This window comes from Camelina sativa, chromosome 7, assembly GCF_000633955.1.
Source record: "Camelina sativa cultivar DH55 chromosome 7, Cs, whole genome shotgun sequence".
Classification (NCBI taxonomy): domain Eukaryota; kingdom Viridiplantae; phylum Streptophyta; class Magnoliopsida; order Brassicales; family Brassicaceae; genus Camelina; species Camelina sativa.
In genome coordinates, this window is record NC_025691.1 from 25,857,348 (window position 1) to 25,885,079 (window position 27,732).

At 35.4% G+C, this 27,732-nt stretch overlaps 10 protein-coding genes across 14 annotated transcripts in view; 7 read left to right on the forward strand and 3 right to left on the reverse strand.

Moving 5' to 3' along the window:
* The window catches only part of LOC104702599 (tetracycline resistance protein, class B-like), a 4,493-nt gene extending 1,169 nt beyond the window's left edge, over nt 1-3,324 (forward strand). Inside the window, exons 2-4 of one of the 2 annotated variants that reach the window (XM_010418483.2) lie at nt 1,704-1,898; nt 1,990-2,744; nt 2,833-3,324. In XM_010418483.2, the coding sequence (XP_010416785.1) occupies nt 1,704-1,898; nt 1,990-2,744; nt 2,833-3,262 (1,380 nt within the window). In that variant the 3' untranslated portion in view covers nt 3,263-3,324. Of the gene's footprint in view, nt 1-1,307; nt 1,899-1,989; nt 2,745-2,832 lie in introns of those variants that run through there. The other variant, XM_010418482.2, reaches the window with a different exon arrangement.
* LOC104702598 (uncharacterized methyltransferase At1g78140, chloroplastic) lies at nt 3,234-5,436 on the reverse strand. Of its 2 annotated transcripts, none has more exons than XM_010418481.2 (8): nt 5,162-5,436; nt 4,880-4,989; nt 4,655-4,801; nt 4,474-4,555; nt 4,051-4,247; nt 3,847-3,958; nt 3,648-3,755; nt 3,234-3,528 (listed from the first exon to the last, which is right to left on the reverse strand). In XM_010418481.2, the coding sequence occupies exons 1-8, from the start codon at nt 5,342-5,344 to the stop codon at nt 3,388-3,390; spliced, it is 1,080 nt and encodes a 359-aa protein (XP_010416783.1). In that variant the 5' UTR covers nt 5,345-5,436; the 3' UTR covers nt 3,234-3,387. The 2 variants fall into 2 exon arrangements, with proteins under 2 accessions (XP_010416783.1, XP_010416782.1); XM_010418480.2 differs by having other exon boundaries at nt 4,880-4,992.
* On the forward strand, nt 6,517-8,227 carry LOC104702601. Of its 2 annotated transcripts, none has more exons than XM_010418484.2 (5): nt 6,517-6,749; nt 6,858-6,931; nt 7,178-7,277; nt 7,367-7,645; nt 7,730-8,227. In XM_010418484.2, exons 1-5 carry the CDS (start codon nt 6,627-6,629, stop codon nt 7,976-7,978), a joined length of 825 nt encoding a protein of 274 aa, XP_010416786.1. In that variant the 5' UTR covers nt 6,517-6,626; the 3' UTR covers nt 7,979-8,227. The 2 variants fall into 2 exon arrangements, with proteins under 2 accessions (XP_010416786.1, XP_010416787.1); XM_010418485.2 differs by having other exon boundaries at nt 7,370-7,645.
* On the forward strand, nt 10,104-12,670 carry LOC104702602 (putative pumilio homolog 7, chloroplastic). Its single transcript, XM_019227337.1, has 5 exons — nt 10,104-11,417; nt 11,491-11,653; nt 11,746-11,909; nt 11,983-12,238; nt 12,338-12,670. The coding sequence occupies exons 1-5, from the start codon at nt 10,105-10,107 to the stop codon at nt 12,440-12,442; spliced, it is 2,001 nt and encodes a 666-aa protein (XP_019082882.1). The 5' UTR covers nt 10,104; the 3' UTR covers nt 12,443-12,670.
* On the forward strand, nt 16,627-17,747 carry LOC104702603. Its single transcript, XM_010418488.1, has 2 exons — nt 16,627-17,020; nt 17,142-17,747. Exons 1-2 carry the CDS (start codon nt 16,802-16,804, stop codon nt 17,595-17,597), a joined length of 675 nt encoding a protein of 224 aa, XP_010416790.1. The 5' UTR covers nt 16,627-16,801; the 3' UTR covers nt 17,598-17,747.
* LOC109125673 lies at nt 18,148-18,795 on the forward strand. Its single transcript, XM_019227892.1, has 2 exons — nt 18,148-18,328; nt 18,425-18,795. Exons 1-2 carry the CDS (start codon nt 18,218-18,220, stop codon nt 18,602-18,604), a joined length of 291 nt encoding a protein of 96 aa, XP_019083437.1. The 5' UTR covers nt 18,148-18,217; the 3' UTR covers nt 18,605-18,795.
* On the forward strand, nt 18,468-21,647 carry LOC104702605 (probable mitochondrial adenine nucleotide transporter BTL2). Of its 2 annotated transcripts, XM_019227891.1 has the most exons (5): nt 18,468-18,550; nt 19,964-20,311; nt 20,420-20,723; nt 20,910-21,377; nt 21,464-21,647. In XM_019227891.1, the coding sequence occupies exons 2-5, from the start codon at nt 20,133-20,135 to the stop codon at nt 21,530-21,532; spliced, it is 1,020 nt and encodes a 339-aa protein (XP_019083436.1). In that variant the 5' UTR covers nt 18,468-18,550; nt 19,964-20,132; the 3' UTR covers nt 21,533-21,647. The 2 variants fall into 2 exon arrangements, with proteins under 2 accessions (XP_019083436.1, XP_010416792.1); XM_010418490.2 differs by lacking the exon at nt 18,468-18,550 and having other exon boundaries at nt 19,847-20,311.
* LOC104702604 (multifunctional methyltransferase subunit TRM112-like protein At1g78190) lies at nt 21,519-22,251 on the reverse strand. The gene has a single exon (XM_010418489.2). The coding sequence runs from the start codon at nt 22,015-22,017 to the stop codon at nt 21,643-21,645; it is 375 nt and encodes a 124-aa protein (XP_010416791.1). The 5' UTR covers nt 22,018-22,251; the 3' UTR covers nt 21,519-21,642.
* On the forward strand, nt 23,236-24,888 carry LOC104702606 (probable protein phosphatase 2C 17). The gene is made up of 6 exons (XM_010418494.2): nt 23,236-23,349; nt 23,438-23,499; nt 23,606-23,842; nt 23,935-24,220; nt 24,309-24,463; nt 24,559-24,888. Exons 2-6 carry the CDS (start codon nt 23,464-23,466, stop codon nt 24,694-24,696), a joined length of 852 nt encoding a protein of 283 aa, XP_010416796.1. The 5' UTR covers nt 23,236-23,349; nt 23,438-23,463; the 3' UTR covers nt 24,697-24,888.
* LOC104702608 (uncharacterized hydrolase YugF-like) lies at nt 25,667-27,445 on the reverse strand. The gene is made up of 3 exons (XM_010418495.2): nt 26,617-27,445; nt 26,116-26,208; nt 25,667-26,021 (listed from the first exon to the last, which is right to left on the reverse strand). Exons 1-3 carry the CDS (start codon nt 27,256-27,258, stop codon nt 25,806-25,808), a joined length of 951 nt encoding a protein of 316 aa, XP_010416797.1. The 5' UTR covers nt 27,259-27,445; the 3' UTR covers nt 25,667-25,805.

Below are 27,732 nucleotides of genomic sequence, written 5' to 3' on the forward strand. Positions count from 1 at the left end.
GATATATTAAATACTTGAAGTCATCATGCTTGTATGATAGTGTTCATTGTATAATTCATTATATGCATGTAAAAAGAACCATTACAGTTGGTTTTTTCTTCGTAGGATGGATTTTGAACACTAAATTACCACCAAATCATAGTCATATAATGTTAAAGATGGCAAACAATATGATTGAATCTATGGCGTGTGGACCTTGTAAACGGAAAATAATATATGAAAAATATAAAGGTGACTTTGGGTTAAAGATTAAATATGCAGAAAGGCTATTATTTCTCATAGAATTTTGTTTTGTTAAAGATCTTTGAAGAAGAAATTATATCATAATTTGCCAAAATAAGTTTAATTGAATATGATTTCTTACTCATACATGCATTGAAGAAGCTAATTAAAAAACGAAATGAATGTCTATATATAATTCATTTTTAATAAGGAATCTTAACTAGTATCGGAATATAAGGTCTTACTGCTAGTTCAAACCTAAAAAATTGTCAAAATATACATAGTTTATAAGTTTTCGTCATGTTGATCAACTCGTTCTTATTTGATATTTTAAAATGATAGTGGACGATGTTGCCACTCGATTTGATAACTGGTTCCAAATATAAAAGCAATTAAAGAAAAACGAAAAAAGAAAAAAAAAATTGATAAGAGGGAGAAATGTATAGGCACATGATCCAAAGGCACATTGGGACTTCCATATATATATATATATATATATATATGTTTGGCTTAGAAGGGAAAAAGAATAAAAGAAGAAGACTTGCTATTTTTGGATATATCTTCACTTAGGGTTTTACCTTTTGTATAAACTCTTTTACTAAACACGGGCCGTTCGTTGCTTATACACGAATATCATCAGTGGCTGGAACTTGGAATATAAGACTTGTTCAAACAGCAGTAAGTGGTAGACTAGGCCCATGATCGGTCCTTACCGAAAAAATAATCAATTATGCGATTCAGGGTCCACATTAGCCCATGAGTAACCCCCAAGCCAAGTATACCGTATTGAACTGAGTGTTGCAAACTTACAAAGTTACAATTACACTCTGTTGGTCGAGAAATTGTTTTTCTTTTCCCCACAACACTAGCAAGTAGATGTTTTAAAGAACAAAACTAAACAATTTGACTCGTGAGGAACATAGGTTAGTAGTAGTCATTTGTATTAATGTGTTTATAGCTTTTGTAGTTATATTTTTATCTTCAGATCATCACTATTAGTTAACATTAGTGTTTAACCAAAACCATTACCGAATATGGGCCTAAAATTTTTGGTTTTTATCTATCACTTATGAAAATATGGGCTTAAAGCCCATAACTTGTAGTCGTGTACTAGAAAACCACTCAAAACAGTAATAAACGTAAACACGTCAGCATTGTGACCCATTTCGGGATCACCGGGAAAAGTCATCGCCTTCTTTGACAATTCTCACGCGCCACCGTCAGCGACCACGTATGTAATAAGCTGACACGTCCTCACCGTCAACATTGATGATTCGCATCCCAATTTTTTTACGATATTGACTCAAAGAGAACAAAAATCCGATCGAAACCCATCAAAAACCCAAAAGTTCAGGTTTTTTGTTTGTTTTTGTTTATGATCTGGAAAGATGAAGGCGGAGACGGTGACGCTGATTCTGATTAATCTAGCCGGAATAATGGAGAGAGCTGACGAATCTCTGCTTCCAGGTGTATACAAAGAGGTCGGTTTAGCTCTCCACACTGATCCAACCGGACTCGGGTCGTTGACATTGCTGCGATCCATGGTTCAAGCCGTTTGTTATCCCTTGGCTGCTTACATGGCCATTAGACATAACCGAGCTCATGTTATAGCTCTCGGTGCATTTCTCTGGTCCGCGGCTACTTTCCTTGTTGCCTTCTCTTCCACTTTCTTCCAGGTTCTGTGCTTTTTCCACAATTAAGGCTTTTTGGGTTTATGGTTTGGTTTAGTGAAATGCATAACCTCTTGTGACATTTCTGATAGAGCAGGTGGCAGTGTCTAGAGCTCTGAATGGAATTGGTCTTGCTCTAGTGGCTCCAGCTATTCAATCTCTTGTTGCTGACTCAACTGATGATGCCAACCGTGGCACTGCATTTGGATGGTTACAACTAACAGCAAACATCGGTTCGATCCTAGGGGGGCTATGCTCTGTCTTAATAGCTCCACTAACCTTCATGGGCATACCTGGTTGGAGAGTTGCTTTCCATATCGTAGGTGTGATCAGCGTTATCGTTGGTGTGTTAGTCAGAGTATTCGCCAATGACCCACATTTTTTCAAGGATGGTGTTGATGTTTCGAATCAACGAGGTTCGAGGAAACCTTTTTGTACAGAGGTGAAGGATTTGGTCCGCGAAGCTGATACTGTCATAAAGATTCAGTCTTTTCAGATAATTGTGACTCAGGGAGTAACAGGGTCGTTTCCTTGGTCTGCTCTTTCTTTTGCACCCATGTGGTTGGAACTCATCGGCTTCTCACACGGGACAACTGCATTCTTGATGGGTCTTTTCGTGGCTGCATCTTCTCTAGGAGGCTTATTTGGAGGCAAAATGGGAGATTTTCTGTCTACCCGTCTTCCTAATTCCGGAAGAATCATTCTTGCACAGATCAGTTCAGCCTCAGCGATCCCGCTTGCAGCAATTCTCTTGTTGGTCTTACCAGATGATCCATCCACGGCTGCAATCCATGGTCTGATCTTAGTCCTATTGGGGCTGTTTGTTTCTTGGAATGCTCCTGCTACCAACAAGTAAAGTTTCTCTCTCTTTACTATGCCTAATGACGTGTTATCCTCTATCGTTTCGCTGTTGTTGCTGACCTTGGTGAAACAAATGCAGCCCGATCTTTGCAGAGATTGTTCCAGAGAAATCAAGGACAAGTGTCTATGCACTGGATAAATCGTTTGAGTCAATCTTGTCATCGTTTGCTCCTCCTATAGTTGGAATCCTGGCTCAGCATGTTTATGGTTATAAGCCAATCCCTGAAGGGTCATCGAGGTCAGCAGAGATAGCCACGGATAGAGAGAATGCAGCATCTCTAGCAAAAGCTCTTTATACATCTATAGGAATCCCAATGGCAGCGTGCTGCTTCATCTACTCCTTTCTTTACCGTACCTATCCTCTAGACAGAGATCGTGCTCGGATGGAAGCTTACATAGATTCTGAGATGCGTGAACTGCTTCCGGAAAGTTCCAATAGAGACATCCAGTTTTCACAAGAAGAACCTTTCGTAAAAAATGTTAAAACCAATTTACAACCTAGTAGATAGGAAAATTTGCAAAAAAACTTTACAAAATATGCTCTTTCGAGTTGTGCTAATGTTTATAAGTTTACACCAAATTTTCAAAGAAAGTGTATATACAATGGATCAGAAATAGCTATAAGAGTGTCAGCTTATCTGGGTTTTGTGGCGGAGAGCATTATAAATGGCCCGTTTCTAACCCGAGTGAAGCCAACGAGTCCACAGGCTGTGCAGAGATCTTCAAGCTCGCGTTCACTCAGAAAGACGTGAGCACCTGAATATCTCATTATTTCCTACCATTGGCATGACCGGAATGTATAATCAGCCACAGATCACACAAGGGAGCAAACGAGGAGAAATTGCAAGACAGCAATTGAATGTGTTAAGACTTAGAAGTAACATATGCACACACCTGACGAAAATTCTTCAAGAACGGGATAAAACTAAAAAGACCGTCATAGATGAATGTGGTGGCAACAAATACTCCTCCAGGTCTAAGAACACGGCTTATCTCAGCAACCTAGACGAACCAAAAGGGAACATAATAAACACATAATGGATTATTGAATGAGTGGTTTTTTGTAAAATGTTGGATTAGGAGAAAGCTTTACGGCTGAGGAAGGTGAAGGCCAACAATGCAGAGCAGCACCAGCATGGACAGCGTCAACTGAACCCGAAAGGAAAGGGAGTCTAGCAATGTCTGCTCGGACTAGGACAAGTTTCCTGGAAATATAACAGCGGAGTGAATTTAACACATCTTGTAACTCAAGATCTTAAGACAATAACGGAAGAAGCTAAAAGGTGAAAGTACAAACTCTTTGTTGGGAAAGTTTTCTTCTTGATTTAAGAGTTCATAACACTGTCGCAGCATATTCTCTGAGTAATCTAGGGCAACAACCAGAGAAAATAGCTGACTTCTAGCGAATAACCTCGAGAACATCCCACTTCCGCAACTGGCATCAATAATATTGCCTCCCAAAACAGGCTTCAGGTAGTCTTTAGCCATTTCAAACTATTAAATACAACGTTAGCAGTGTTTGGCTCTGGCCATAGATTGCAAGATGAAGAACATATAAGAGAAACCATCAGTTATCTAACCATATAAGGCCATAGATTGCAAGATAAAGAACATATAACAGAAACCATCAGCTTTCTAACCAATTATAAGCAGATATTTAACACATATCTTTTACAATGATCGCAGTAAAAGAAGAGGCCTTTGAGAGTTTTGGTCTCACCTCTTTCTCTGGTCCTGGAAAACCACCCCATATGAAATTCTGACGCCAACCCCTCTCATAAAGGAACGAGACTAATGGAGTTCTACAAAACAACAAGGCCAAAAAATGTCTGGGAAGTTGATTCGAAAGAAAAGATAAAAGCTTAAGATAGACAAGGAAGCAGTTAAAGCAAATAAGCCACCTGAACAACTCAGTGGAAAGAGGCATTGGCTCACTGTATTGCTCGGTTCCACTAGCGACAGCCAAATCAAGATGCGTCTCATTACCGGAGTAACCCCTTTTACAGGTATTGCATTGTAATTGAGTACCAGAGGAGGCAGTAGATTCTCTGTAGCCAAGAAAATATAAAAACTTACATCTCAATCGTAATGGAAATAATCCAGTGAAGAGTCCTGATGAGACTCACACAAAACCATTAGGTGGACTAATCCATGCTAAGGAGTTATAACAGATGGGACAAGCTAGAATCTTCTTCTCTCCTCTGTTCTTCGTCTCCTTCTCGATAACAGAATCCACCTGCTACATCAATCTAATTGAATCAGCTGAATTTGGAGATCATCAACGGAAACCATATCAATCACAGCACAGTACCAAAAATATTGAAAACCATATACTGATTCCGTAATCGTAAGTCGAATCTGTTCCTATAGAATAAAAAAAAAATGGAGAAGAAGGAAGAGAAGCGTACATTCGAATTCGTCTCGGCGACGGAGACAGAGACAGAGACAGAAGAAGAAGCGTGAGCTGATTTGGAAACGAAAACAACGCGTCTTTGAGCTGCGTACTTGACGGAACGCAACCGCGACAAGGAAGAAAAACCAGTGGGGAGAAACGCCGTCGAGAATCGACCGGAAACAACCGTCATCGGCATTTTTTTTTCTTTTTTCAGGCCTCTCTCCGTGTCCGTGGCTGCCTATTGAGCACGAAGCAGTTTTAATAAAGCAAAGAAAAATCACGCACACAAAATACGTGACTAAAAAAAAACAAATTTGAAATTTGTGAAAGCGAAGCCCTTTATATACAATGATGGATCATTCACTAAAGCCCAATAGACCTAAAGTTTTGGGCTTTGTATTTTTCCCTTTCTTTTTTTTGTTGGGTCAATTAAACCAGTAGAGATTATCAGACGAATCATACTCTATAAAATATGTGAATTCTTTACATTTTTTCAGCTTGGATTTTTTTTTATTAATAACATTATAATCATCTCTAACCACATTTGTATCTCTTTCGTTACGAATAATCAGGCTCAGAGATTGCGGAAAACAACGATTAAGGCCTAATTGAGAGGATAAAATCTCGGCTTTTTGAATTAAATTACCCTTTTAATCAAAATTACATGTTGTAATGCTAAAAAATGCTAGTGATAGATAAAAAAAGGTGGGCATCACGTGATGGCTGCTTAAAAAAAAAAAAACGTTGGTAAAAGTCTTTACTAGTTTTGATGGCTTCACATGGTCTTGTGTCAGAGAGAACCACTATATGATTGACCAACATAATTCTATCTAAATGCGCTTCGTTATTTATCTTTCCCCACTTTTACATAACCTGCAACTGCAATCACTAATCCCAAACCCATACTCTAAGAAAAAAAGAAACAATTTTGTGATTAGAAAATTTAAATATATATAACTATGAGGTAGTGGATCAGTGGTTTCTTTTTTGGTGGAAGAGTTGCCTTATTGGTATAGGTCAAGGATTGATTTTCCCCAAACGCAGAATTACTCAACTTTATCCTTTTGGCCACATAATTATGAACCTGTTATTTACGGTCCATTTGCATATCTTAGGAGGACCCTACCCACGGGATATCCTTTCCTAGAAAAATTAGTCTCGGATACCTTCTTAACAAAAAAAATTAAATATATACGGAAGATAATTGAATTTAATGATCATCATCACCACTTGTGAATTACACGTGGCAGCGTAGAGAAGAAGCTTCCAGATCACACATCATATGAATGAACGAACATAAGAAAAGGGTAAAAGCGTCAATCGATTGAAAACAACTTAAAAAAAACTAAAGGGGGGGAGAGAGTTAAAAAAAAAAAAAAAGGAAGCTGAGACTAAATAATCTTCTTCAAATTCTTCTCTGTATTTTTTTTTTTTCTCATTCATTCACTTCGATTTGCTTGGCTTCATAGAGAGAGAGAATGGAGAGAAACACTCCGGTGAGAAAGACACACACATCAACCGCAGATCTACTTACTTGGTCGGAAGTTCCGCCGCAGGATTCTCCTTCCTCCGCTTCTCGCTCCGCCGTTCGTTCTCACCAGGTACTACACTGTTTGTTTCCCCTTCTAAGAAAAAAAATTCAATTTCAGGCATTGATTTGAGCAATTTGGTAGTAATCTTTTTATTTCAAAATTTTGCTATTTTGGTAGCCGTCGGATGGGATTAGCAAAGTGGTGTTCGGAGGTCAAGTGACGGATGAAGAAGTTGAGAGCTTGAACAAAAGGTGATGCCTTTACCTCTTCGATCGCTATTTCTAGTTTTGAATTTAGTTTCCAATTTTTGTCTTAGGAACTCGCAATAATTTGAATTTGTTCCGTTCTGAATTTTTTTGGTGGATTGAGAGAAAATAAAAAAAAGTATTAAATTGTGGCTTGATTTAAGGATTACATATCGTATTCGTGGTGCTTGGAGTTGGTGTGATCCATCCTGATATCAAAACTTGTGAATATGTTTTATAAAATGTCATTAGGAAACCATGCTCAGAACATAAAATGAAGGAGATTACTGGTAGTGGGATATTTTCTCGTCACGAAGATGATGATGCATCAGAGCCATTACCTGTTTATCAGGTATCACATCTTTTTATATTCATCACGTTAAGAGAGTTTGAATTGTTCTGTTTAATGGATTTAGTGCATAATCCTGACTACCTTAACAGCAGGCACTTAGTGGTATAAGCCATATATCATTTGGTGAAGAGGATGATCTATCTCCCAGAAAGCCGTCCACTTTACCTGAAGTGGCCAAACAGCGTGAGCTCAGTGGGACTATGGAGAATGACTCAGCTTCAAAGCTGAAGAAGCAACTGTCTGATGCTAAATACAAAGAGATCAGTGGACAGAACATCTTTGCACCTCCGCCTGAGATCAAACCTCGCTCTGGAACTAATCGTGCATTGGCTTTAAAGGACAATTTCAACCTCGGTGCTGAATCACAAGTAAGACCTTTCCATGTGTTTTCTTGACATTTCTAAGTATTCATAGCTGTATATAGACTAAATCAGAGAAACACTACTCTGCAGTCTGCTGAAGAAGACTCATCTGTGAAGACGGCAAAGAAGATTTATGACAAGAAATTCGCAGAACTTTCAGGGAACAACATATTCAAAGGAGATGCAGCGTCATCTTCTGTTGAAAAGCATCTGAGTCAAGCGAAGCTAAAGGAGATAGGAGGAAACAACATATTTGCAGATGGGAAGGTAGAAGCAAGAGACTATCTAGGAGGCGTCCGTAAACCACCAGGTGGTGAGACTAGCATCGCCCTTGTTTAAAAACCCCTCTTTACCGGCAATAACTTGACTCTTTGAAACCGTGATTGATCGTTGTGTGTTTCTTGTGGTATCCCCCATACACTTCAGCTCAAAGTGTGATTTGTATTTTGCAGTTTTTCCTCGGTTATGGTGGTTTATTAAATATCATTATTCAGTTGTGTTTTAAGCCGTTTAGGGCTTTCTAATGTATCTCCTGTAATGGATATAACAAGTTCGAGCTTTTAAACTGTTGGGAGATTTTTAGCATTACTACGAGACAGAGGATACTGCTTGGGTCAGAAGTCATTGTTTTCCCAAGCTGGTGAACCAAAGTAATTTGATATAATGATATGTAATCGTTTGTAGCCACAATGATCCTAATTTATATCACAAAATTGAGTTGGCATCATGACACAAAAGTTATGAGTATGTCTAAGTATTGATTGATAATTTGATATCGCTATGTCGAGTTAGCATGTTAGACGTGATTTACATCACTACATTAGACCCACACTTAGATGAAAAGTTATGTAAATTTAGTTTGCGATCTACTACTACTTGACTACGTAAAGCAATATCGTTGAGGAAAGAGAAATATATATAAAATAAAATAAAAAAATGTTTGGTGGTGAAAGTGAGATTGATGTGATGGACCCTCTTCGTTAACTTCACAATTGTGCTTTGGAAAACCAAGCCACTTTGACATCGCTATTGCCTTTACATATATTTTGATATTCTTTTTTGTTAATATGTTGTAATGATATATCATACAACCTGAAAAAAAAAAAAAAAAAAAAAAAAAAAANACTGACAATCAGACCAAACCAAAAGAAATCGCAAAATCAATATGAAATTTATACGTAAGCTTGGGATATTTTTAGATAAAAATGATATTTACTATGAATGAATTTTTTTGTCACTTAGAATCTTGTTATGAAAAAAAAAACAGCAAACCTAGTGAAACTTTGTGCACCAAGTCAGCCCATTTATCTCGCTTATGTTTAGTTTAGTATCAGACTTATGCTTTAACTTTTTATTCAAAACCTTAAAAAAATTATAAAGATATAGTGTTGATTTAGTCTTACATCCAACCAAATATGTACAAAAATCGAAAACCGTACTAACCTCATACTTAGAAAATTCTTAAAATATCTTAAAAGAGAAAATTTTGTTATAGAAAATATAACAACTAAATTGATTTTTTTTTTTTTTTTTTCAATTGAGAATATATATTGAAGAGNAATCGAAAACCGTACTAACCTCATACTTAGAAAATTCTTAAAATATCTTAAAAGAGAAAATTTTGTTATAGAAAATATAACAACTAAATTGATTTTTTTTTTTTTTTTGTCAATTGAGAATATATATTGAAGAGTTAAGTTGGGTAAGACTCGAGGAAAAGTCTGCATCTATACAAAGGCCAAAAGACTAGTCAGCTAAACAGTAAACCCCATCTAACTCTAAACCTCGGTTCATCGAATGCCTTTACAAAAGAATATTTTAAAGTTCAAAGAAAAACAATACAATGGAATCTACTGATATTGAATTGTATAATAATTATAATATTTAAGACATTGTTTATTTTTTTTGGTAATCTACAACATTGTTTATTTAGGAAATAAGGATACATCTCACCTTTGTTTAGTAGACTTTGTCACTTTAATTTAGTTGAACAAATGGTTTAAAAAAAAAAATCTAAAATAAGTAAAATTTACCCATTCAAAACTTAAAATTTGTAACGGATTATAAGGTTGATTTAGTCTTGCATAAAAATCAGTAAAAATTAGAAAACGATTATAACGTAGAAAATCACGCAGAATAATGCGTGGTCTCTCTTAGAAAATTAAATCATTTACTTATAGCCGAAACCGTTAGAGAAAAAGAAGATGAAGAAGATAATAAGTTAAAGATAAACGAGAGAATCTACACTCTCTCTAGATACACCTTCTCAACCTTTGTGTGATATTTTAAAACCTTTCTTTTTCATTTTAATGGCGTAAACGAAGATTTGTACGTTTTCTCCTTTATAAGGTAAAAATTCATTGTTTTGACGTATAAGATGTTTTGATTACGTTTCTTCTCATGGGATATACACAGATACATAAACTAATTCTTAGTAAATTTGTCTTCAGTGTTGTTGTTATATAATGAAGATGGATGAGTTTCGTGAAGGTTCGGTCGCTTCGTCTCCTTCAACTCCATTACGAACACCGTTACATTCTCCTACCCTCTTCCATGAAGACTTCTCTTACAGCAACAGATTCTCTTTCAACTCTTCATCAGATTATTCTCTGTCGACTTCTTTCTCTAATGGGTTCTGTTCTCCAGAGGACAGTTCTTCTCCGTTCGCTTCTCCTCCGTTTAACGGGATCCTTCCTAAACACAACCACACTTCATCACCAGTCTCTTACCATCATAATGATTTATTGTTTCGTAAGGATCAAGAAAAGAGTGTTGTTGTTAATGGTGATGATTTAGGTTTGTGTGAAGATCTCTACCGTATGAATATCAAGGAGGATGTTGAAGAAGATCTACGTTACGGACGAGCCGAGACTCACGGTGATCATCTCGGTTCGATTCCTAATACGGTAGATCCACTCTACAACTTTACACCTAAACACTACGAATCTAACAATGGAGTCATTCTTGATGGTGCTTTTGTCTCTCGAAGCTTTCCATGTGGATTCTTCAATCCAACAAAGGAGCCTAGTGTTAACCATGACTCATGGTTTAACAACACTCAAAACAACTCTGGATTCGATCAAAGAAAAAAGTCAGAGAATAATCCTAAAGTTCAAGATTCCTCCATAGCCAACACTCAACAAATTGGATGGCCTAGCTACTACTCAAACAGTAATGGTGGCACTAGTCCTTACATCAATGGTCAGGAGATTTTCGGAATGGGTTCGAACCGAGGCGGAATGAGAGAGTACTCGGCGCAACCACAACAACCCGAGATTTCGTATAATCATCAAAGCTACAGAACAACATCAGACATGTTACCATTGTTCTGCCAAGGAACTCAAGTTCCTATGGTTTCAAAATGCTCAGAGCCATTTAGCTCTGATGATAGTTTCTTCATGGATGGTCATAAAAGCTTGGATCATCATAGAACCAGTACTACTCGAGCAGTAATGTCTGATAATGGAACTACTACAGAGATATGTCATCCGAGTCTGCCTAACATGTGTGACATCCAAGGATATGTATACTTAATGGCTAAAGACCAACATGGATGTAGATTCTTGCAGAGGATTTTCGATGAAGGCACTTCTGTTGATGCAATGATCATATTCAACGAAGTCATTGCTCATGTCGTTGAGCTTATGATGGATCCTTTTGGAAATTACTTGATGCAGAAACTTTTAGATGTTTGTACTGAAGAACAGAGGACGCAGATTGTGCTCGTGGCAACCGCTGAGCCTGGTCAACTTATCAGGATATCTCTCAATGCATACGGGTAAAAAGATTTACATTCTCAAGAGATCATTTTGTTATATCATATGCTTTAACAAACATGTTTTGTTTTGTAGTACTAGGGTTGTCCAAAGATTAGTGGAAACAATCAGAACCGGGAAACAGATTTCTCTGGTGAAATCGGCGTTGAGACCCGGTTTTCTTGATTTGATCAAAGATTTGAATGGAAACCATGTGATTCAACGCTGCTTGCAATGCCTTAGCACAGAAGACAACAAGGTCAAATAAATTATTCTCACTCTCTTGATCATCAGATTAGTATATATATACAGCTAACTCTTGTTCTGTTTTTTTTTTCTTCAATTCAATAGTTTATCTTTGACGCGGCGACAAAGTTCTGCACTGAAATAGCAACGCATCGACATGGATGTTGTGTGCTTCAAAAATGCATTGCTTATTCAATGAGACAACAAAGAGAGAAGCTGATCTCTGAGATCTCTAGAAACAGCCTCCTTCTTGCTCAAGACCCTTTTGGGTAACTTGATTTAACAAAACATATAACTTTTTATTTGAAAGAATCTAAAACCAAAACTTTTTTATTTTTGCAGGAACTACGCAGTACAGTTCGTTATAGAACTGAGGATTCCATCTGCGGTAGCGATGATGTTAGCTCAGTTAAAAGGGCATTACGTTCAGCTTTCTATGCAAAAGTTCAGTAGCCATATGGTGGAACGATGTCTCATGCATTGTCCGGAGAGTCGTCCACAAATCGTGCGTGAGCTCGTCTCTGTTTCTCACTTTGATCAGCTTCTTCAAGACCCTTACGCCAATTTCGTTATCCAAGCCGCTCTTGCTGCCACTAAGGTATATAACTAATTTTTTACGTACATGTTCCCTTTATGAATTACACTCCAATCCGGTTTTATCGGTTCGGTTATATCGGTCTATGAAATTTTGTAACAGGGTCCACTTCATGCTTCACTTGTGGAAGTCATAAGGCCACATTCGATTCTACGTAATAATCCTTATTGCAAGAGAATTTTCTCAAGGAACCTATTGAAGAAGTGAAGGATGATGATGATTTGCTGAGTCTGTAATTTTTATGTTGTTGTGTGTTTCTGTTTCTTCCCCCAAGCTTATTCTGGTTATTTTGAATAAATCTTTGGACACTGGACAGTGGTCTAGATCCAGAGACGATGAAGAGCTTAGTGTTTGTTTCTTCTGTATTGTTTTGTTGTTGTTTTTGTCTCTCTCTGCTAATTTTGGGTTTTGGGAATCGAGTTTCATGTTGTAAAAGATCGGGTTATTAACCCGTTTTTGTCATTGAATAAAAAGTCTTCGGAAAACATAACTTTACTTCTTACTGAGCGACATTAGACTAGGACTAATTCACAGTTCATTTACACTAATCTCACTTTCGACATTACTAACGCCCCAAGAATATGGGCTTTGTTTCTGTATTAATCTGATCAATCAAGCTCATTTTTTTCGGTTTTCTATCTTAAACAATCAGTTGTGAAAATGAAAAGATGGTCCAAATTAATGTTATGGGGTTACATTAATTAGCAGCTTGTAAAGATGAAGACCTATTACTATTAGGGTCATATTTTCAACCTAAATATGTTGTTTTATAATATGCCATTTATGCACCTTTTTGATTAAACATAGATGATAAGGATTTTGAAATTTTGAAAGAAGAAAAAAAAATGATGATAAGGATAAACAAAATAGGAGTATTATTAAATATTTATAGGTATCTATGTTTTTCCGGGTGACAATTCAAAACTCGAACATGTACATATTTCTATTGCATTTAAAACTTATTTGACATAATTTATGGGTAATGCATTTATTTCACATGATCAATACATCTTCTCAAACCTAATTCTTGGGCAAATCGACCGTAATTAATAAGAACATATAACCATATTTAATGTTCATCGTCACATGCATGCATTTTGTTTCCAACAAAATTGTTACTCGTATTAAAAAAAACTTTGCATTATTGGATGTTATTTTATAGTCTATGTTGTTGACTATTTTCATAACAAAAGCCGATCCTAATAGGTTATACCAGTAAGGCAGTATCAGAGCTGAGACGAGACGACGACTTAAAAAATAACGCAAACCGCACGTGAATATATCGTGTCATTGAATTGCATGGAACCACTCGCACAAACGTTAACACTGAAAGTTTACAAACAGTATACCATTTCAGATTCCATTAAAATATACTGTAGTACTTTTGTTACTTATTCCGTCTCATGTTAATTTGTTCTTTTAAAATTTTGCATACAGATACAAAATGTTGGAGTGAGTTTCTGATACACCATTTATTATACACTATAGAAGTTTATCTTTCTAGTTAAGAAATTGAATCTTTTTTTGTCAACTGCTTACACAGTTATGTACGTATAACTAAAATGGTTCAGTTAATAAATTTAAGAGAATTATACTAAGGATATAACTGAAATTTAGGTTGAAAACATGCATTTCTTATACACACACACGAAAATAGTCTTAAACATTTATATAATTCAGATGGTTCAATAGATAATTCAGATGGTTTATTTTCCTATGACATCATTGACATGTATACAGTAGAACCTCTATAAATTAATATTCTTTAAATTAATATTCGCTATAAATTAATAAATTTTTCCGGTCCCGAGTTGGACCGATGTAAAAAATAACACAATTCGATAAAATAATAAGATAATAATTTTTTTGAAAATCCTATGTAAAAATATGGTCTCATCAATCTTATAAATTAATAATCACATAAATTAATATATGTATATATATATAGACATATATATCTAAAAAAAATTAGTGAGATATGACTGTATTGATGTTTGCCTGTTATCTAAGAAAATCTAGTGAAATATGAATTTATCGTTGTTTCCATATTCTTGAATTTGCATTCTTGTTGGAATTCATCTAATCTTTTTCATTGTTATTTTCTCAAATCGCATCCAAAAATTATGGAGAGTGCTAGATGCGATAATTGCTTCTTTAGTAACTGGTTTTAAATGTACCACAATATCTTCTTCGACTTCATCATTACCGTTAAGGATAGTAGTAGCAATTTCTTCTAAACTATAAACTTCTAACATTTATCATTTTTACCTATATAATCTAGTAAACAATTGACATTGATCCTATTACGATAGTCAAGATTATAAATTAAAAAATTCTTTAAAAATGTGAATGATAAGAAAATATTTTATTTTGTAATAGAAAATTTTTAAAATTATGAAAATGAGAAAATCTCTTCATAAATTAATAAAATATTATTTTATCAATAAATTAATAATTATTAATTTATCGATAAATTAAAACCTCTATAAATTAATAAAATTTCATGGTCCCGACCTTATTAATTTATAAAGGTTTTACTGTATATATACTTCAATGCATAGACTTTATTTATTTTTTGGTTCAACTTTATTGCATGTAATTGAATTTGCATTTATAATCGTTCAAAAATTATTCAATGGAAACGGGTAGACAAGTACCGAATATTTAATTCTTCCACCAGGAAATTACAACTAATTTATTTCAGAAAATAACTATATTAACTTGTATTTTTTTTTATATAATTCGTTGTAGCTTTCAAACACATTTGTTTTATTTATTATATAATATTTAATTTATGAAATATAGAAAGATATAGTACAACCTTTAAATAAGTTGGAGAGAGGTTGGCAAAAAAAAAATGGAGAGACATGAATCTTTATTGTATGCATGCATGGAGGAAGGGATGTTGCGAGCTTTAATAGCTTGTTTTTCTAATATTTTCAATTTTTTTTATAAAGAATATATTACATTTGTCTTCATGACAATTAGGTTCAATATATGCATGAATTACAAATTTGAAAGGACCGATTTATCCAAACATAAACATGCAATGTAGTTTAGCATGTCGTATTTATCGTATAATCTCACAGTAAAGTGTTATGTTTGTTTGAGGGAAAATAAACACAAACAAATTATCAAACCGTCAATGAAAAATATGGCTTATACGTAATTGATTCCTAATTTTAAAAACTATCGAAATTTCCTTCATTATATTGTTTTGGTATACTTAGACATTATGCATATCCCGAGTTTTTTGTTTTCTTCAGGGAAAAAAAAAATAAGCAATTTCATAGATAGATGTTACATCCTTGATTCTCTCGGTTTCGCAGCTTTGTTTGTCGTTGTTCTTCATCCTCACTAGACCGACAATTTATCGACATAATCACTAGACCAAGTTCCAGTATCCTCCAATCGTCGTTATTATTAGTAAAGTGGTGACTCACAAAGATATTTTAATGGACAAAAGTAAAGTATAAATGGTGAACGGATACACAAAAACACAGTAAGATATGGAGTCATCTTATTAAAACAAAGGGAGAAAATAAAGGTTGGGTATTTATGAGGAAAGTGGCCAAAAGAGACGGAAATACAAAACGAGGAAACGATGCTCATGAGTGCATGAGTCACGACATGACTTGAGATAGGAGGTCGTTGAAAGGCTTTAACTATAAGACATTTGTTTAGAATTTTCAATTCGAATATCCTAGTTTTTTATTTTTGTAATACTAGAAGATAAAATAATAATAATAACAGAGTTGTGGAAGGAGGTTGGTTAGTAATGTTAGGAGTATATATTTGTGTTCTATAACCAAAAATGGGACTAGGGAGTTAATGTGAGTATTAAAGTTGCATCGGCATTCATCAATTCATCAACCTTCCCTTCTCCCATCTTTAATTCTCTTTATTGTTTTCTCCATTTATTGACCTCCTCTCTCCCTCTATTTCCCAACTCTTATTCACTACACATCCTCCATCTTCATCATCATTCATGACACATACACATGCATGATCCATCCATCCATATGAGTATGACTTCATCAACAAATCTAACGAAGAACACGAGACATGAACCACCTACATGCATCATAATACAGTTGTACATGCATGCATCATACGTCTAGATGACTAAATATGATATGGTAGAGGAGAAGGCGAAATTAGAAAGAGAAGTTGGTTAGAACTTCACATCTAAGCATTTAAATGAGACTGTTTGGAGTTATTGAAGACACCCAACTTGGAACTCACACATCATGTTTCACATTACTTCCCTCTCTTTTCTTTATTAATTCCTCCCCAAAAAGAAAAAAAATCGAAATTAAAATGAAATACTTTCGATTATATAAATTATCAAACCATTTTTTTATTATTATAATGGTATCTAATTCAATTACTCCATATGAACCGGTGAAGACAATAACTCCCCTGGAGATTTTTCCTACATGTATATATATAGTGATGATCTTCACATTCATTTTTAAGTCTATCTGCTCATTTCCTCAAAGGATCAAAGAGTTTAAACTTTCTTTTAAAGAATAAATCACTCATAGGAATCCAAGACTGAGGCTAATGGTTTCTCGACAAGAAGGAACCCTCTATTCTAGAAAGAGGGATTTCACAACAATCTATGAAGAAGAGTTGCACAAATCTTTCAAGAAGAGCAAGCAAGAAGATCAATCACAGAGCACTCTGTTCAATGAACGACCAAACTCAGAGAGTATGAGATCAATCACATTTGATTTCGAACTTCATCTCCACACTCCTCTACCTTCAGATTGGCAAGCTAAGGTATATATTCGTAAATATAGTGACGTATCTTACTTATATTCGTATCAATATGAAAAACATTTATGCGTTAAATTATTAAGATAAACATGCAACTAAAACATAAATTACTCATATTTTTCAGGAAAATTCAAGAACATCTGAGGATCATAGGACCTGTTCCAAAGATCCGGTGACTGTTGGACGACCTAAGATGAGCCTAGACCTTGAGCTGAACCTTTCACCTTCGGGTTCACCTTCACGAACCACAACGAAGAAAGAGGAATCCTCAAACCACAATAATGAAACAGTGTCACCAAAGGGTAAAAGTCTTACATTAAACCCAAGTAAGATGAGCGATATAATTGGGGCAGGATTAAGCCGATCTCCGTCCTGGCTTGCGTTTGAAGGTGGTGACGATGATGATGTTGATCACAAGGAACAAGAGATGGTAACAACAGTTTGCATGAAATGTCACATGCTGGTTATGCTGTGCACATCAACTCCAGTTTGTCCCAACTGCAAGTTAATGCACCCACATGTTCACAGCTCAACAAAACTGTTTAAACCACCATCAAATTTGCTTAGGCTCCTATGCTAGGCTCTTTTCAGTGTTAACTGGATCTATGATATTTGTACGGCAGAATATGAATTAGATATGGACAAAAAGTTATGTATATACTACCAACTCCAAGTACCAAAAGTTGTTATTATATATGCTTCTATTAACTATCATGCATGCTTTTAGATCTTTAAACTCTCAAGTCTCAACCTATTAGTATTTGCATTGAATTGTAGAACTGGGACTATATAGTATAGCACTAAAACATTAATGGGTAAGCTTTATTCAAGGTAGATAGATATACTCGAGTTTAAAAGAACCGTATGTAAAAAAGTGTTAATTAGAAACTTTGTAATATAATTATTGAAATATGGAAAGCTCTAATTAGACTCCAAACTTAGTAATCTAGTTGTTTGACCAATTTCATGGAAAAAAAAAAAACTTTTTAGAGGTTTTTTTTTTGGGCAAATGGAGGGAAAATCTCGAAAATAAAAAGAGGATATTTTCATTATTCTGTAGTTTCAACTAATCATGTAATGACACCTGTCAAATTGAACCCTCCATTAAAAAAAAAGTCTGGAGTAAAATAAGTTTTTGAAACTCAAAAATCGAAAACAGAAAGAAGCGAGTGAGAGAGAGAGAGAGAGACGAAGGAGACGATGACAAGCAAAGACGAGTTTTCTCGAGATCGAGTTGCGATTCGCTGCGCCAGAGCTACGATGCTTCTCTACTCACTCGCATCGTCTCGCAAAATCGATACCGCCGGCGAGGTTTTAGATCCTTTCCGAATCGATCTTTTTTTTTTTTTTTCCAATTTGCTACAATGTATCCGTAATTACGAAATTGCCATGCGAAATCGAATGAAGCAGGAGGAAGGAGAGACGCGCAAAGAAGAGATAGAGGAGCTGACGATGAAGCTTACCATGGAGAAGAAGAAGACGAATCGGATTAAGCTTTGCGGTTTGATGGAGCTGCTTCTTCACGTCCTCCTGGTACTCTTGCTTTCCACTTTCTTCCTCGTCTTCTTCTTCCTCAGATCTACTTGATCTCCTCCTTTAGAAATTATAATCGTCAGCTTCTTCTTTTTTTTTGCTATTTCCAGTTTTAACACAATCAATTTCTTATGTAAATGGTCACCTTATCAAAACCTCCGTCGCTAATCATTGTAATTGCTAAAAACAAAATTTAACCAAATCAGCTACGTTTGGTGTTGGAATGTTTAAGGATTTAAAGAGCCCGATGCAAAATGGTAATAATGTAGCTGAGATCTTAGAGTTAGGGAAAACGTTTTTAGAAGTCGAGCTTTGTGTGCTAGATTGTACTTGGCTGTTCACTCAAGTGCATAGGGATCAATTCATCAGCATAAGAATTGGATACCTCAGTCATTAGGCTTAAAGTTCAATGAATCAATCTTGGTATAAACACTTAACCTTTGGCCTCTGGAGTAATGACTGTGTGTGTTAATGTTATGTCCGTTTCATACCTCTTTTGAATTCTATATTTCAGCCTGATTCTTGGCTCTTATCTCAGTGCTCATCGTGCTTGGCTTTGAGATTGAACTCCCTTTTTGTGTGTGTGTGTGTGTGTGTGTTTCTTCCTGGATAATGAGTATCTCTCCGGAACATGCAGCTTTATCGAGCTATCAAATTATTATGTCTGTTAGTAACTGTTTCAATCCAGTTTCAGCCTGAATCTCAGTTCCTCATCGTGCTTGGCTTTGTGATTTTAACTCCCTGCTATCATGAAGCTTTATCAGCTTATTTGCTAGTCAAAATTCTGGTTAAGTAATAAAATAGAATAGGGGACTTTTATTTTCAGATATCTGCATCTTCTGCAAATATAGTTAAACCTTCTAAACCTATAATTAAGAAGGGTTAAAATCTTAGAAAGAAACCTTTTGTAGCAAATTGTATAAAGCTTATTCATGCTTGGTCATGTTCAGATACATGAGGTTTATGTGGAGATAACTATACCAGAGAAGCACGGTCTTCTTGAATGGTCAACAAATGCTGATTTGATTCGACTTTACAATCTGAGTGTTTAATCATATTTCTTTGATAACCTTTTCCAACCAGAAATCAGGACCAAAAACATCACTGAGCCATGATCAATTGCTTAGAATCATAAGATGCTGCTAGTATATACCTTTTCCTTTTCAGCACTAAGGATGTCTCATGCTTTCTCTTTACTTTTTAGTTTTTACAATTTGGAGCCATAAGAAATTGAATAAAAATATAAAGGGACAAAAACGGTTCAACCGGTCCAACCAACTCACAATTGGACAATTTCCAAATTCTTCTCTTGTTTAGTACAAATTATAATTTACTTTGTAACCTCGTTATCCAAATGTCAGCACTCCATATCTATCCTCACGATCCTTCTTCTTCTTCTTCTTCTTCGTTCAGCGATCTATCCGATGAAGCTTTCTTCAGCACCGGTGGTTTGTTTCTCGAGCCACCAGGTGTTTCCTCTTCCTTCTTCAACTCGATCTCCTCCAAATGCTCCGACTCAGAGCCCCTTCATTTTCCCGGTTACTGGAAAAACAAAACCCATCTCCGTTCCGGTAAGAACTCGATGTTCTTGTCCGTGAGCTTGAGCAAAGACAGATCTGAGCAGCAATGTAAGAATGCTTTGGTGGAAATTCCCGGCAAGGATAATGGAAAGCGAAATGTTATCGGTGGAGTGAGGAGACGCGGGACCATGAACACAAGGAAGCATCTCTGGGCTGGTGCTGTAGCTGCCATGGTTTCAAAGTATATATACTGTTGATTAGAGAACGCATATAACTTGTTTGATCAAATGCCTGAACCAATAACTATGATTGGTATTAATGTTGTTGTTGTTGCTGCTGATGATTGCAGAACATTCTTAGCACCACTTGAGAGACTAAAGCTTGAATATACAGTTCGTGGTGAGCAAAGGAATTTGTTTGTGGTGGCTAAGTCAATTGCGAACACGCAGGGTTTGACAGGATTCTGGAAAGGTAATTTGCTCAATGTTCTCCGAACCGCTCCTTTCAAAGCCGTCAATTTTTGTGCCTACGATACGTATAGAAAGCAATTGCTTAGAATCGCTGGGAATCAAGAAGCCACCAACTTTGAAAGATTCGTTGCCGGAGCTGCTGCTGGGATTACTGCTACTGTACTCTGCTTGCCACTTGACACTGTAGGTTCTTCATTTCTTTAAACCAGTTTAGATCAAAAATGAGATAAAGTTCTCTGCTTTAGAGTTGACATAAGACAAGAAAGTTCTCTGCTTTAGAGTTGACATAAGTCTGGTGTTAGTTTTAAGACAGGACGATACAAACATGTGGAACCATTTTGACTGAAATGTGTTTATCTACTCTCACAGATACGAACCAAACTAGTTGCTCGAGGTGGAGAAACCTTGGGCGGAATCGCAGGAGCTTTCCGGTATATGATCCAAAACGAAGGGTTGTTTTCACTCTACAAGGGTCTAGTCCCTTCCATAGCAAGCATGGCTTTGTCAGGTGCAGTTTTCTATGGCGTTTACGACATCCTTAAATCATCCTATCTGCATACACCAGAAGGCCTGAAAAGACTGAGAGACATGAAGCAGCAGGGACAAGAAATCAATGCTCTAGACCGGCTTGAGTTAGGACCCATCAGAACTCTCATGTATGGTGTTATTGCTGGTGCCTGTACTGAAGTAGCCACTTATCCGTTCGAAGTAGTGAGACGGCAGCTTCAGATGCAGATGGGTAAAAACAAGCTCAATGCTTTAGCTATGGGATTCAATATCATTGAGAGAGGAGGGATCCCAGCTTTATACGCTGGACTTTTACCTAGCTTGCTTCAGGTTTGTCATAATAGTTCTTTCATTACTATACTCAAACTGTGTCTCTTTCGCCAAAAGCTTGATATGTTCTGTTTTCATATCTCCAGGTATTGCCTTCGGCTTCAATAAGTTACTTTGTCTACGAGTGTATGAAGATAGTACTTAAAGTAGAATGACAAGTTGTCAAGATTAAGATTTTGGGAAGTGTTCTAAAATAGCTTAAAAGAATCACCCATCATAACACGTAATGAAAGATGAATCGGTCTAATATAACACAATGCTTAATTTAAACCTCGTCCTCGTGGAAAAGCATATTGGGGATTCCTTTGTTAACCGGAAACTTCCTACCGGTTTCTGAGCAGACGAGTGAGCCTTCTTCGAGGTGAAGCTCCAGCAACGAATGGTGAAATTTCCTGAGAAAGGGTTCGTCAGATTCGAGCGTGGTTGTATCCGGTGCGTGATCGGGAAGTTCGGTGTAACCCATAGAACGTGCACCGTCCACGAGAGCCTTCCAATCAATCTTGGCGATCATGTGCTTGAGAAAATCCGGGTTGAAATCGACCTCTTTCACGATTATCTTCTCGGGTTCGATACGCAGAGGAAACTTGTTAACCACTCCTCTAATGTTGCAAGACAACATGTTGTGTACTATCAACCTCATCTTCTCTCCCTCTCTATCGCTCTCTGCAACGAGGAAGACGGAAGTGTCTTGATAGCGGTGTCGACGATAGTACCCTAATGGACTTGCGAGCCTTTGTATGATTCACTTGTGTAAATGAGCTTTATCCATATGAGGCCCATAACTAGATACGGAAGATCAGTCAAGTCTTCAAGTCTTGACTTAAAGTCAACCGTTGACCATCTATGGATTTCGTTCGTTTATTCCAGGATTTGTAAATTAATCCGAAATTTGTGGATATACGTTATAACCTCTATAAATTAATGCTATAAATTAATATTCGGTAAATTAATAATTTCTATAAATTAATAATTTTATTTAGTTTAACGTTAGAACTAATATAATTTTGGACATAATTCGATAATATAATAAAATAATAATTTTTAATTTTTTTTTATAAATATATGGTCCTATTAATAATATAAATTAATAATTATATAAAATTATCTAAATATATATATATATAGTTATACACATTAATTTATATTAGAGTTCATTTTTAATATTTTTACTATATAAAAACAATTGAGTACTATCTTCAAAACATGATAATTGTTATATTTTTTTAATTGATTTTATAAAAATATTAATTATAACGATGAAATTTTATTTTTAAACTTTTTTCAAATTAGGAAATTCTTTTTATAAATTAAAAGTTATTAGTTTATCGAGAAATTAAAATTTTTATAAATTAATAGAATTTTATGGTATAAACATTATTAATTTATAGAAATTTTAAGGTAACTAGTTTGAAAATGTGACAGAAAATAAATAAATTTGTTCAAGTTCAAAAAAAAAAAAGAGTTCAAATATATTGATAGAAACAATTGGATTAGGTAATAAAGTTTTTAATATTTTTTAACAAAAAAAATATAGTTTTTAATATTTGGAGAATTCCACCGAGATATGGTGTGTATCATTGAATTTAATGTTGATATATTAAGAAAAATAAAAGTAATAAATTCTTAAAAATACAACAAAAACAATAGTATATATACCTTAATTTGGTTCCAAATCTATAGTTGGACTAAGATGTTATATAATATTACCAAAAATTAATTAAGTACATTTTGGGTAATGCAGTTACCATAAAAAGGCATGCAAATCACATTATTAGAGTTAATAACGTTAGATTTTGTTGTGAATTAAAAATATTAATTCATGAAAGAAAACTATAGGAGAACAGAAACAGAACAGAAACAGAGGATACTATTTACTAATAAATTTTTCAGTGGATATAAAAATTTCTCTCAAGAAAACGACATTAACGAAGGAGATCGAAAGCTTCGTCTCTCCAATTCTGATCAACTTAGGGTTTACTTCTAAACTTCTACTCCATTTCTCTCTTTCAATTTCGTCTCTTTATGCCATTTATTAACTCAATACTCGTAAAATTTTGCAGATTGTTTTGTTCAATTTTCACAATCAATGCCCAAGTTCTGCTGTTTTCGTTCTTCTACACAAGTAAAAATGCAAACTTTATAAGATTTGGGTTTTGTGGGATTTAAGATTTGGGGTTTTTTTGAGATTTTGTTTTGTATGTTGTGATCGTTGTTTAATGTGGTTATAGGTTGTGGTAGCACAAAAGTCTAACTCAGGTAAAGGAAGAAACGATGAAGGAGGAATCAAGTATGGATTTAGTTTGATAAAAGGGAAGTCTAATCATGCAATGGAGGATTACCACGTTGCTAAGTTTATCAATCTCAACGGCAATGAATTGGGGATTTTTGCTATCTTTGATGGTCACAAAGGTGATAGTGTACCTGCTTATTTGCAGAAGCATCTCTTCTCTAACATCCTTAAAGATGTAAGTTTTTTTATAATAAAAGATTGTTGCTTTTCTTGTTTTGTGTTCGTGTTATGGATTAGTAGTGTGATATGGTTGATTTTTTTGTCTAGGGAGAGTTCTTGGTTGATCCTCGAAGAGTGATTGCGAAAGCATATGGGAATACAGACCAAATGATTTTATCAGATACTGGTTCTGATTTAGATAGTGGTGGTTCGACAGCTGTGACTGCTATTTTGATTAATGGGAAAGTTTTGTGGATAGCTAATGTTGGAGATTCTCGAGCAATTGTTTCTCGTAGAGGTAAAGCTAAACAGTTGAGTGTAGATCATGATCCTGATGATGATACTGAGAGGAGTATGATTGAGAGTAAAGGTGGATTTGTAACCAACAGGCCAGGTTATAACAACAACAGCCTTTTTAAATGATCTGTTATTGTATAAGAAGTTGTTATAATATATATAAGGATGATTTGTGAATTGAACAGGAGATGTTCCTCGAGTGAACGGTTTGTTAGCTGTGTCTCGTGTCTTTGGAGACAAAAACCTCAAAGCATATCTGAATTCAGAGCCTGATATTAAGGATGTTACCATTGACAGTCACACAGAGTTTCTTATCCTGGCTAGTGACGGTATTTCCAAGGTAAGAATTGTGGTTAAAGTGGTATTACTTATATTAGTCTGGAGCTGTTGTTGAAGTGAATAGAATTAACATTTGTTGAAACTTATTTTGAACAGGTGATGACAAACCAAGAAGCAGTTGATGTAGTTAAGAAGGTTAGAGATCCAAAGGAAGCAGCGAAGCAACTAATAGCTGAAGCATTGAAAAGAAACAGTAAGGATGACATATCTTGCATCGTTATCCGATTTAGATGATAACCGAACCCCCAAGGGACCAAGACTCGAGTCGAGCTTTGCTTCATGTATATGATTCTTTTGGGTCTAGTTCAGTTTGATCTAATAGGATTTTAAATAGGACTATTATACTTAGTTTGTTTGACAAACCAGATGATTTATCATATAAGAAATACATCAAAACTAGATACAGTCGATTTTAAATTGTTACAATTTGTTATTGGAAACATGTATCTCTATTTTATCTCTATTTTATCTCTATGCTAGCTAACCGAAGAACATAAACAATCATTCATTCAGTTGCATTCATATGTTAGCAGGCTTTATATAAAAAGCCCATAATGGCCCATAAAAACATTAGACCTAATGGAAAATTAGGGTTTCTGAAGCCAGGAAACTTGGTGGCGGCCTCTACATAGTATATATACCAATGCTCTTCCCTGTCCCAAAATCGTGTTCTTGATGGTTCTCATAGTCGATTCGTTCTCTCGTTTAATTGTTTCAAATGATTTCAGTTATTAGTAGTGTTGATGTTAGATTAAGGAATTAGGGTTCTTTTTTTGTTTTGTTTTGATAGGAGAAAAAAAAAAAGAAAGATGCCTCTTCTTTCAGCAGCAAGATCCATTCTTGTTAGCTTTGTTCTGGAGGCACATATCAATTTGCCATTATGAGAGGGATTCTAATTTGCAGTGATGTTTTCTTCCTCTCTGCTGTTTATCTCTCTCTTTGGTACATAATTTATATCTTCCTTCTTTCTACATGTTAACAAAAAATTTGGACCTTGGTTTTATGGGACAAGGAAAACGTCGAAAAACTTTATGTTCATGACAATTTCCATGTGAACAAAGTTTTTCACGTTTTTCTAGTCCCATGAAACCAATGTTTAAAATCACAACTGATAATTTTCGACTCAATGTGTATAATAAAGATTACAAGTTTTTTTCTGGGTGTTATCTTCTGTGTGATGCAAATTAATCTACTGGACATCAAATTAAAATTTCAAGATTTGAGCCACATATATTGATACAAATAATTAATATAGGGTAATACGTGGGAAATGATACATTTGTTAAACCTTCTAAAAGAACATGAGAAAAGATAAAACAAAACCAGAGATGTTTACTTAAGAGTCAAACACTTGCATTAGATACAGGAATCTGTGGTTTAGTCTCGATGAGAAAAGATTTGAGAAGTTTGACAAACGTTTTGGGTCTTTCGAAGTTGAAGATATGACCAGTTCTTTTGATGATTACGAGTCTTCCGTTATCTCCTATATGCTTCTCTAGTCTCTTCCCCATATCCAATGGGAACACTTGATCATGCTCTCCCCATATGATCAATGTTGGCTGCAATCCATTAATTAAAAAAACTAAACCCCATTAATTACACATTTATATTAGTGAAATTTTAAGACAAATTTGTAAAAGAGAAGAACAGAACCTGTGTGAGCTTTGGAATCTCTGAGATTATTCTGTCTTTTGGTATGGCTTTGATCATCTCCCTCTTCTCTTCCATATTATCTTTGGTCAATGCCTGTTTCGTTTCACATTTTTTTCACTAATTACGAATATTTTACTAGAAATATATTTAAAGTTTACTCGTTTTTGACCATCTCATCGTATTCAACAAAGAACTACCAAACAAATTTTATAAGATCCAAAAACGGAATTATGTTGATAGATCTAATGAACCCACCATATAAATAAAAAATTCAGAAAAGACCAATCAAGTTGACAATATTAGGACTACATTATCTTTAAACAAACAGTTAAAAGAATCTTTAAAAGTTCAAAATCTCGTTAGTTTTTTTTAAACTATATTCTCGCACTGACTAGATTTTTCACCATTATAGAAACTTTCTCCAGGGTTCTTTTAAGACATCTGGACACGTGTCGTAACATGATTCGATTCAAGAAGTAAAAAGTAGAAAAAGTAGCTCACATGTTCGATGAAGTCATGGAGGAGACAAGTAGGAACCAGTCTCGCCAACGCAGGTTTGTAGAAGATGTAACCCATAAGTTCCCTTAGCTTTTTCACTGACTCCGGCACAAGAATCTTCGAAGCTTCGTCAAGATCCGACACCTTGAAAACGCCGGCTTTCATGTCTTTCTCCTCCACGCAAACGGCGGCGCAGCATATCACAACCCTCTCCACGGCGTCTCCGAACATCGCCGCCATCCGATAGCCGACGAACCCGCCGTAGCTAAGACCGACGAGGCTGAATTTTTTGACGGATAGGGCTTCTAAGGCCCGCATGAGCGTTTGGGCCTGGAAAATATCGGATCTTTCGGGTCGGGTTGTTGAGGATCCGCCGAAGAAGACGAGGTCCGGGATGTAGAGGTTGAAATGACGGGAGAGACGTCGAGCTACGTCGTACCATTGCCAGATGGCAGTAGCTCCGAGGCCGTGGATGAGGAGGAGGTTGGGTTTTGGTTTGGAGTCGGGTCGGGTTTTGGATACCCAGAAGTTGACTACGGTTCCGTCTTTCAAATCGATGGTTACGGGTCGTAGACCGGATCTTTTGAAACCGGATTTGTAAGTTCGTTCTATTGCTTCGGACAAGCTAAAGCAACCTCCTGTCATTACAGAAGAATAAAAATGTAGTGAGAGGATGGGATACAAAAGAAAAAGAACCAAGTGTTTTTTTTGAATTGAAAGATGTTGTGTTGTGTTGTGTTTTGGTTCTCTGGTATTGGTTGAGGGATTTATTACGAATCAGCACATTTTATTAAGTAGTATTAAATAAATTGAAGGAGTCTCTAAAATTGAAATGTGGTTATAAGTTAATAATAATTTAAGGAGATTTTTATTACGAATCAGCACATCATATAATTTACGAATTTCTTTTTTAAAACGTTTTATTGTTCCTCGTAAATTGTTGTTAAGTTATGTGTTTTATTATATTCATGTAGTATTTATTTGTATTTCGTCTAGTTCTCATGTAAGTTTTATGGTAAAAGCAAAAAATATTCAATGTGTATTTTATTGGTAAAAAAGGGATTATTAAACATTTTCAAATTATATCTTGAGGAAAAAACTGAATGTCAATTATGCGCA

What these genes read in the sequence shown, in the direction of transcription:
- LOC104702598 (XM_010418480.2), bottom strand. Translation starts at nt 5,344, where the DNA reads ATGCCGATGACGGTTGTTTCCGGTCGATTCTCGACGGCGTTTCTCCCC. An exon ending in CTTTCCACTGAGTTGTTCAG is followed by an intron (nt 4,556 to 4,654) that starts GTGGCTTATTTG and finishes GTTGTTTTGTAG; the next exon opens with AACTCCATTAGTCTCGTTCC. An exon ending in TCTTGAAGAATTTTCGTCAG is followed by an intron (nt 3,529 to 3,647) that starts GTGTGTGCATAT and finishes TGCCAATGGTAG; the next exon opens with GAAATAATGAGATATTCAGG.
- LOC104702601 (XM_010418484.2), top strand. Translation starts at nt 6,627, where the DNA reads ATGGAGAGAAACACTCCGGTGAGAAAGACACACACATCAACCGCAGAT. An exon ending in CCGCCGTTCGTTCTCACCAG is followed by an intron (nt 6,750 to 6,857) that starts GTACTACACTGT and finishes CTATTTTGGTAG; the next exon opens with CCGTCGGATGGGATTAGCAA. An exon ending in ACCTCGGTGCTGAATCACAA is followed by an intron (nt 7,646 to 7,729) that starts GTAAGACCTTTC and finishes ACTACTCTGCAG; the next exon opens with TCTGCTGAAGAAGACTCATC.
- LOC104702602 (XM_019227337.1), top strand. Translation starts at nt 10,105, where the DNA reads ATGAAGATGGATGAGTTTCGTGAAGGTTCGGTCGCTTCGTCTCCTTCA. An exon ending in TTAGCACAGAAGACAACAAG is followed by an intron (nt 11,654 to 11,745) that starts GTCAAATAAATT and finishes TCAATTCAATAG; the next exon opens with TTTATCTTTGACGCGGCGAC. An exon ending in CTTGCTCAAGACCCTTTTGG is followed by an intron (nt 11,910 to 11,982) that starts GTAACTTGATTT and finishes TTATTTTTGCAG; the next exon opens with GAACTACGCAGTACAGTTCG.
- LOC104702603 (XM_010418488.1), top strand. Translation starts at nt 16,802, where the DNA reads ATGGTTTCTCGACAAGAAGGAACCCTCTATTCTAGAAAGAGGGATTTC. An exon ending in CTTCAGATTGGCAAGCTAAG is followed by an intron (nt 17,021 to 17,141) that starts GTATATATTCGT and finishes CATATTTTTCAG; the next exon opens with GAAAATTCAAGAACATCTGA.
- LOC109125673 (XM_019227892.1), top strand. Translation starts at nt 18,218, where the DNA reads ATGACAAGCAAAGACGAGTTTTCTCGAGATCGAGTTGCGATTCGCTGC. An exon ending in AAATCGATACCGCCGGCGAG is followed by an intron (nt 18,329 to 18,424) that starts GTTTTAGATCCT and finishes AATCGAATGAAG; the next exon opens with CAGGAGGAAGGAGAGACGCG.
- LOC104702605 (XM_010418490.2), top strand. Translation starts at nt 19,905, where the DNA reads ATGTCAGCACTCCATATCTATCCTCACGATCCTTCTTCTTCTTCTTCT. An exon ending in TCTGCTTGCCACTTGACACT is followed by an intron (nt 20,724 to 20,909) that starts GTAGGTTCTTCA and finishes CTACTCTCACAG; the next exon opens with ATACGAACCAAACTAGTTGC. An exon ending in TTTTACCTAGCTTGCTTCAG is followed by an intron (nt 21,378 to 21,463) that starts GTTTGTCATAAT and finishes TCATATCTCCAG; the next exon opens with GTATTGCCTTCGGCTTCAAT.
- LOC104702604 (XM_010418489.2), bottom strand. Translation starts at nt 22,017, where the DNA reads ATGAGGTTGATAGTACACAACATGTTGTCTTGCAACATTAGAGGAGTG.
- LOC104702606 (XM_010418494.2), top strand. Translation starts at nt 23,464, where the DNA reads ATGCCCAAGTTCTGCTGTTTTCGTTCTTCTACACAA. An exon ending in GTTTTCGTTCTTCTACACAA is followed by an intron (nt 23,500 to 23,605) that starts GTAAAAATGCAA and finishes ATGTGGTTATAG; the next exon opens with GTTGTGGTAGCACAAAAGTC. An exon ending in TCTCTAACATCCTTAAAGAT is followed by an intron (nt 23,843 to 23,934) that starts GTAAGTTTTTTT and finishes TTTTTTGTCTAG; the next exon opens with GGAGAGTTCTTGGTTGATCC.
- LOC104702608 (XM_010418495.2), bottom strand. Translation starts at nt 27,258, where the DNA reads ATGACAGGAGGTTGCTTTAGCTTGTCCGAAGCAATAGAACGAACTTAC. An exon ending in TCCATGACTTCATCGAACAT is followed by an intron (nt 26,209 to 26,616) that starts GTGAGCTACTTT and finishes GAAACGAAACAG; the next exon opens with GCATTGACCAAAGATAATAT. An exon ending in AGATTCCAAAGCTCACACAG is followed by an intron (nt 26,022 to 26,115) that starts GTTCTGTTCTTC and finishes AATGGATTGCAG; the next exon opens with CCAACATTGATCATATGGGG.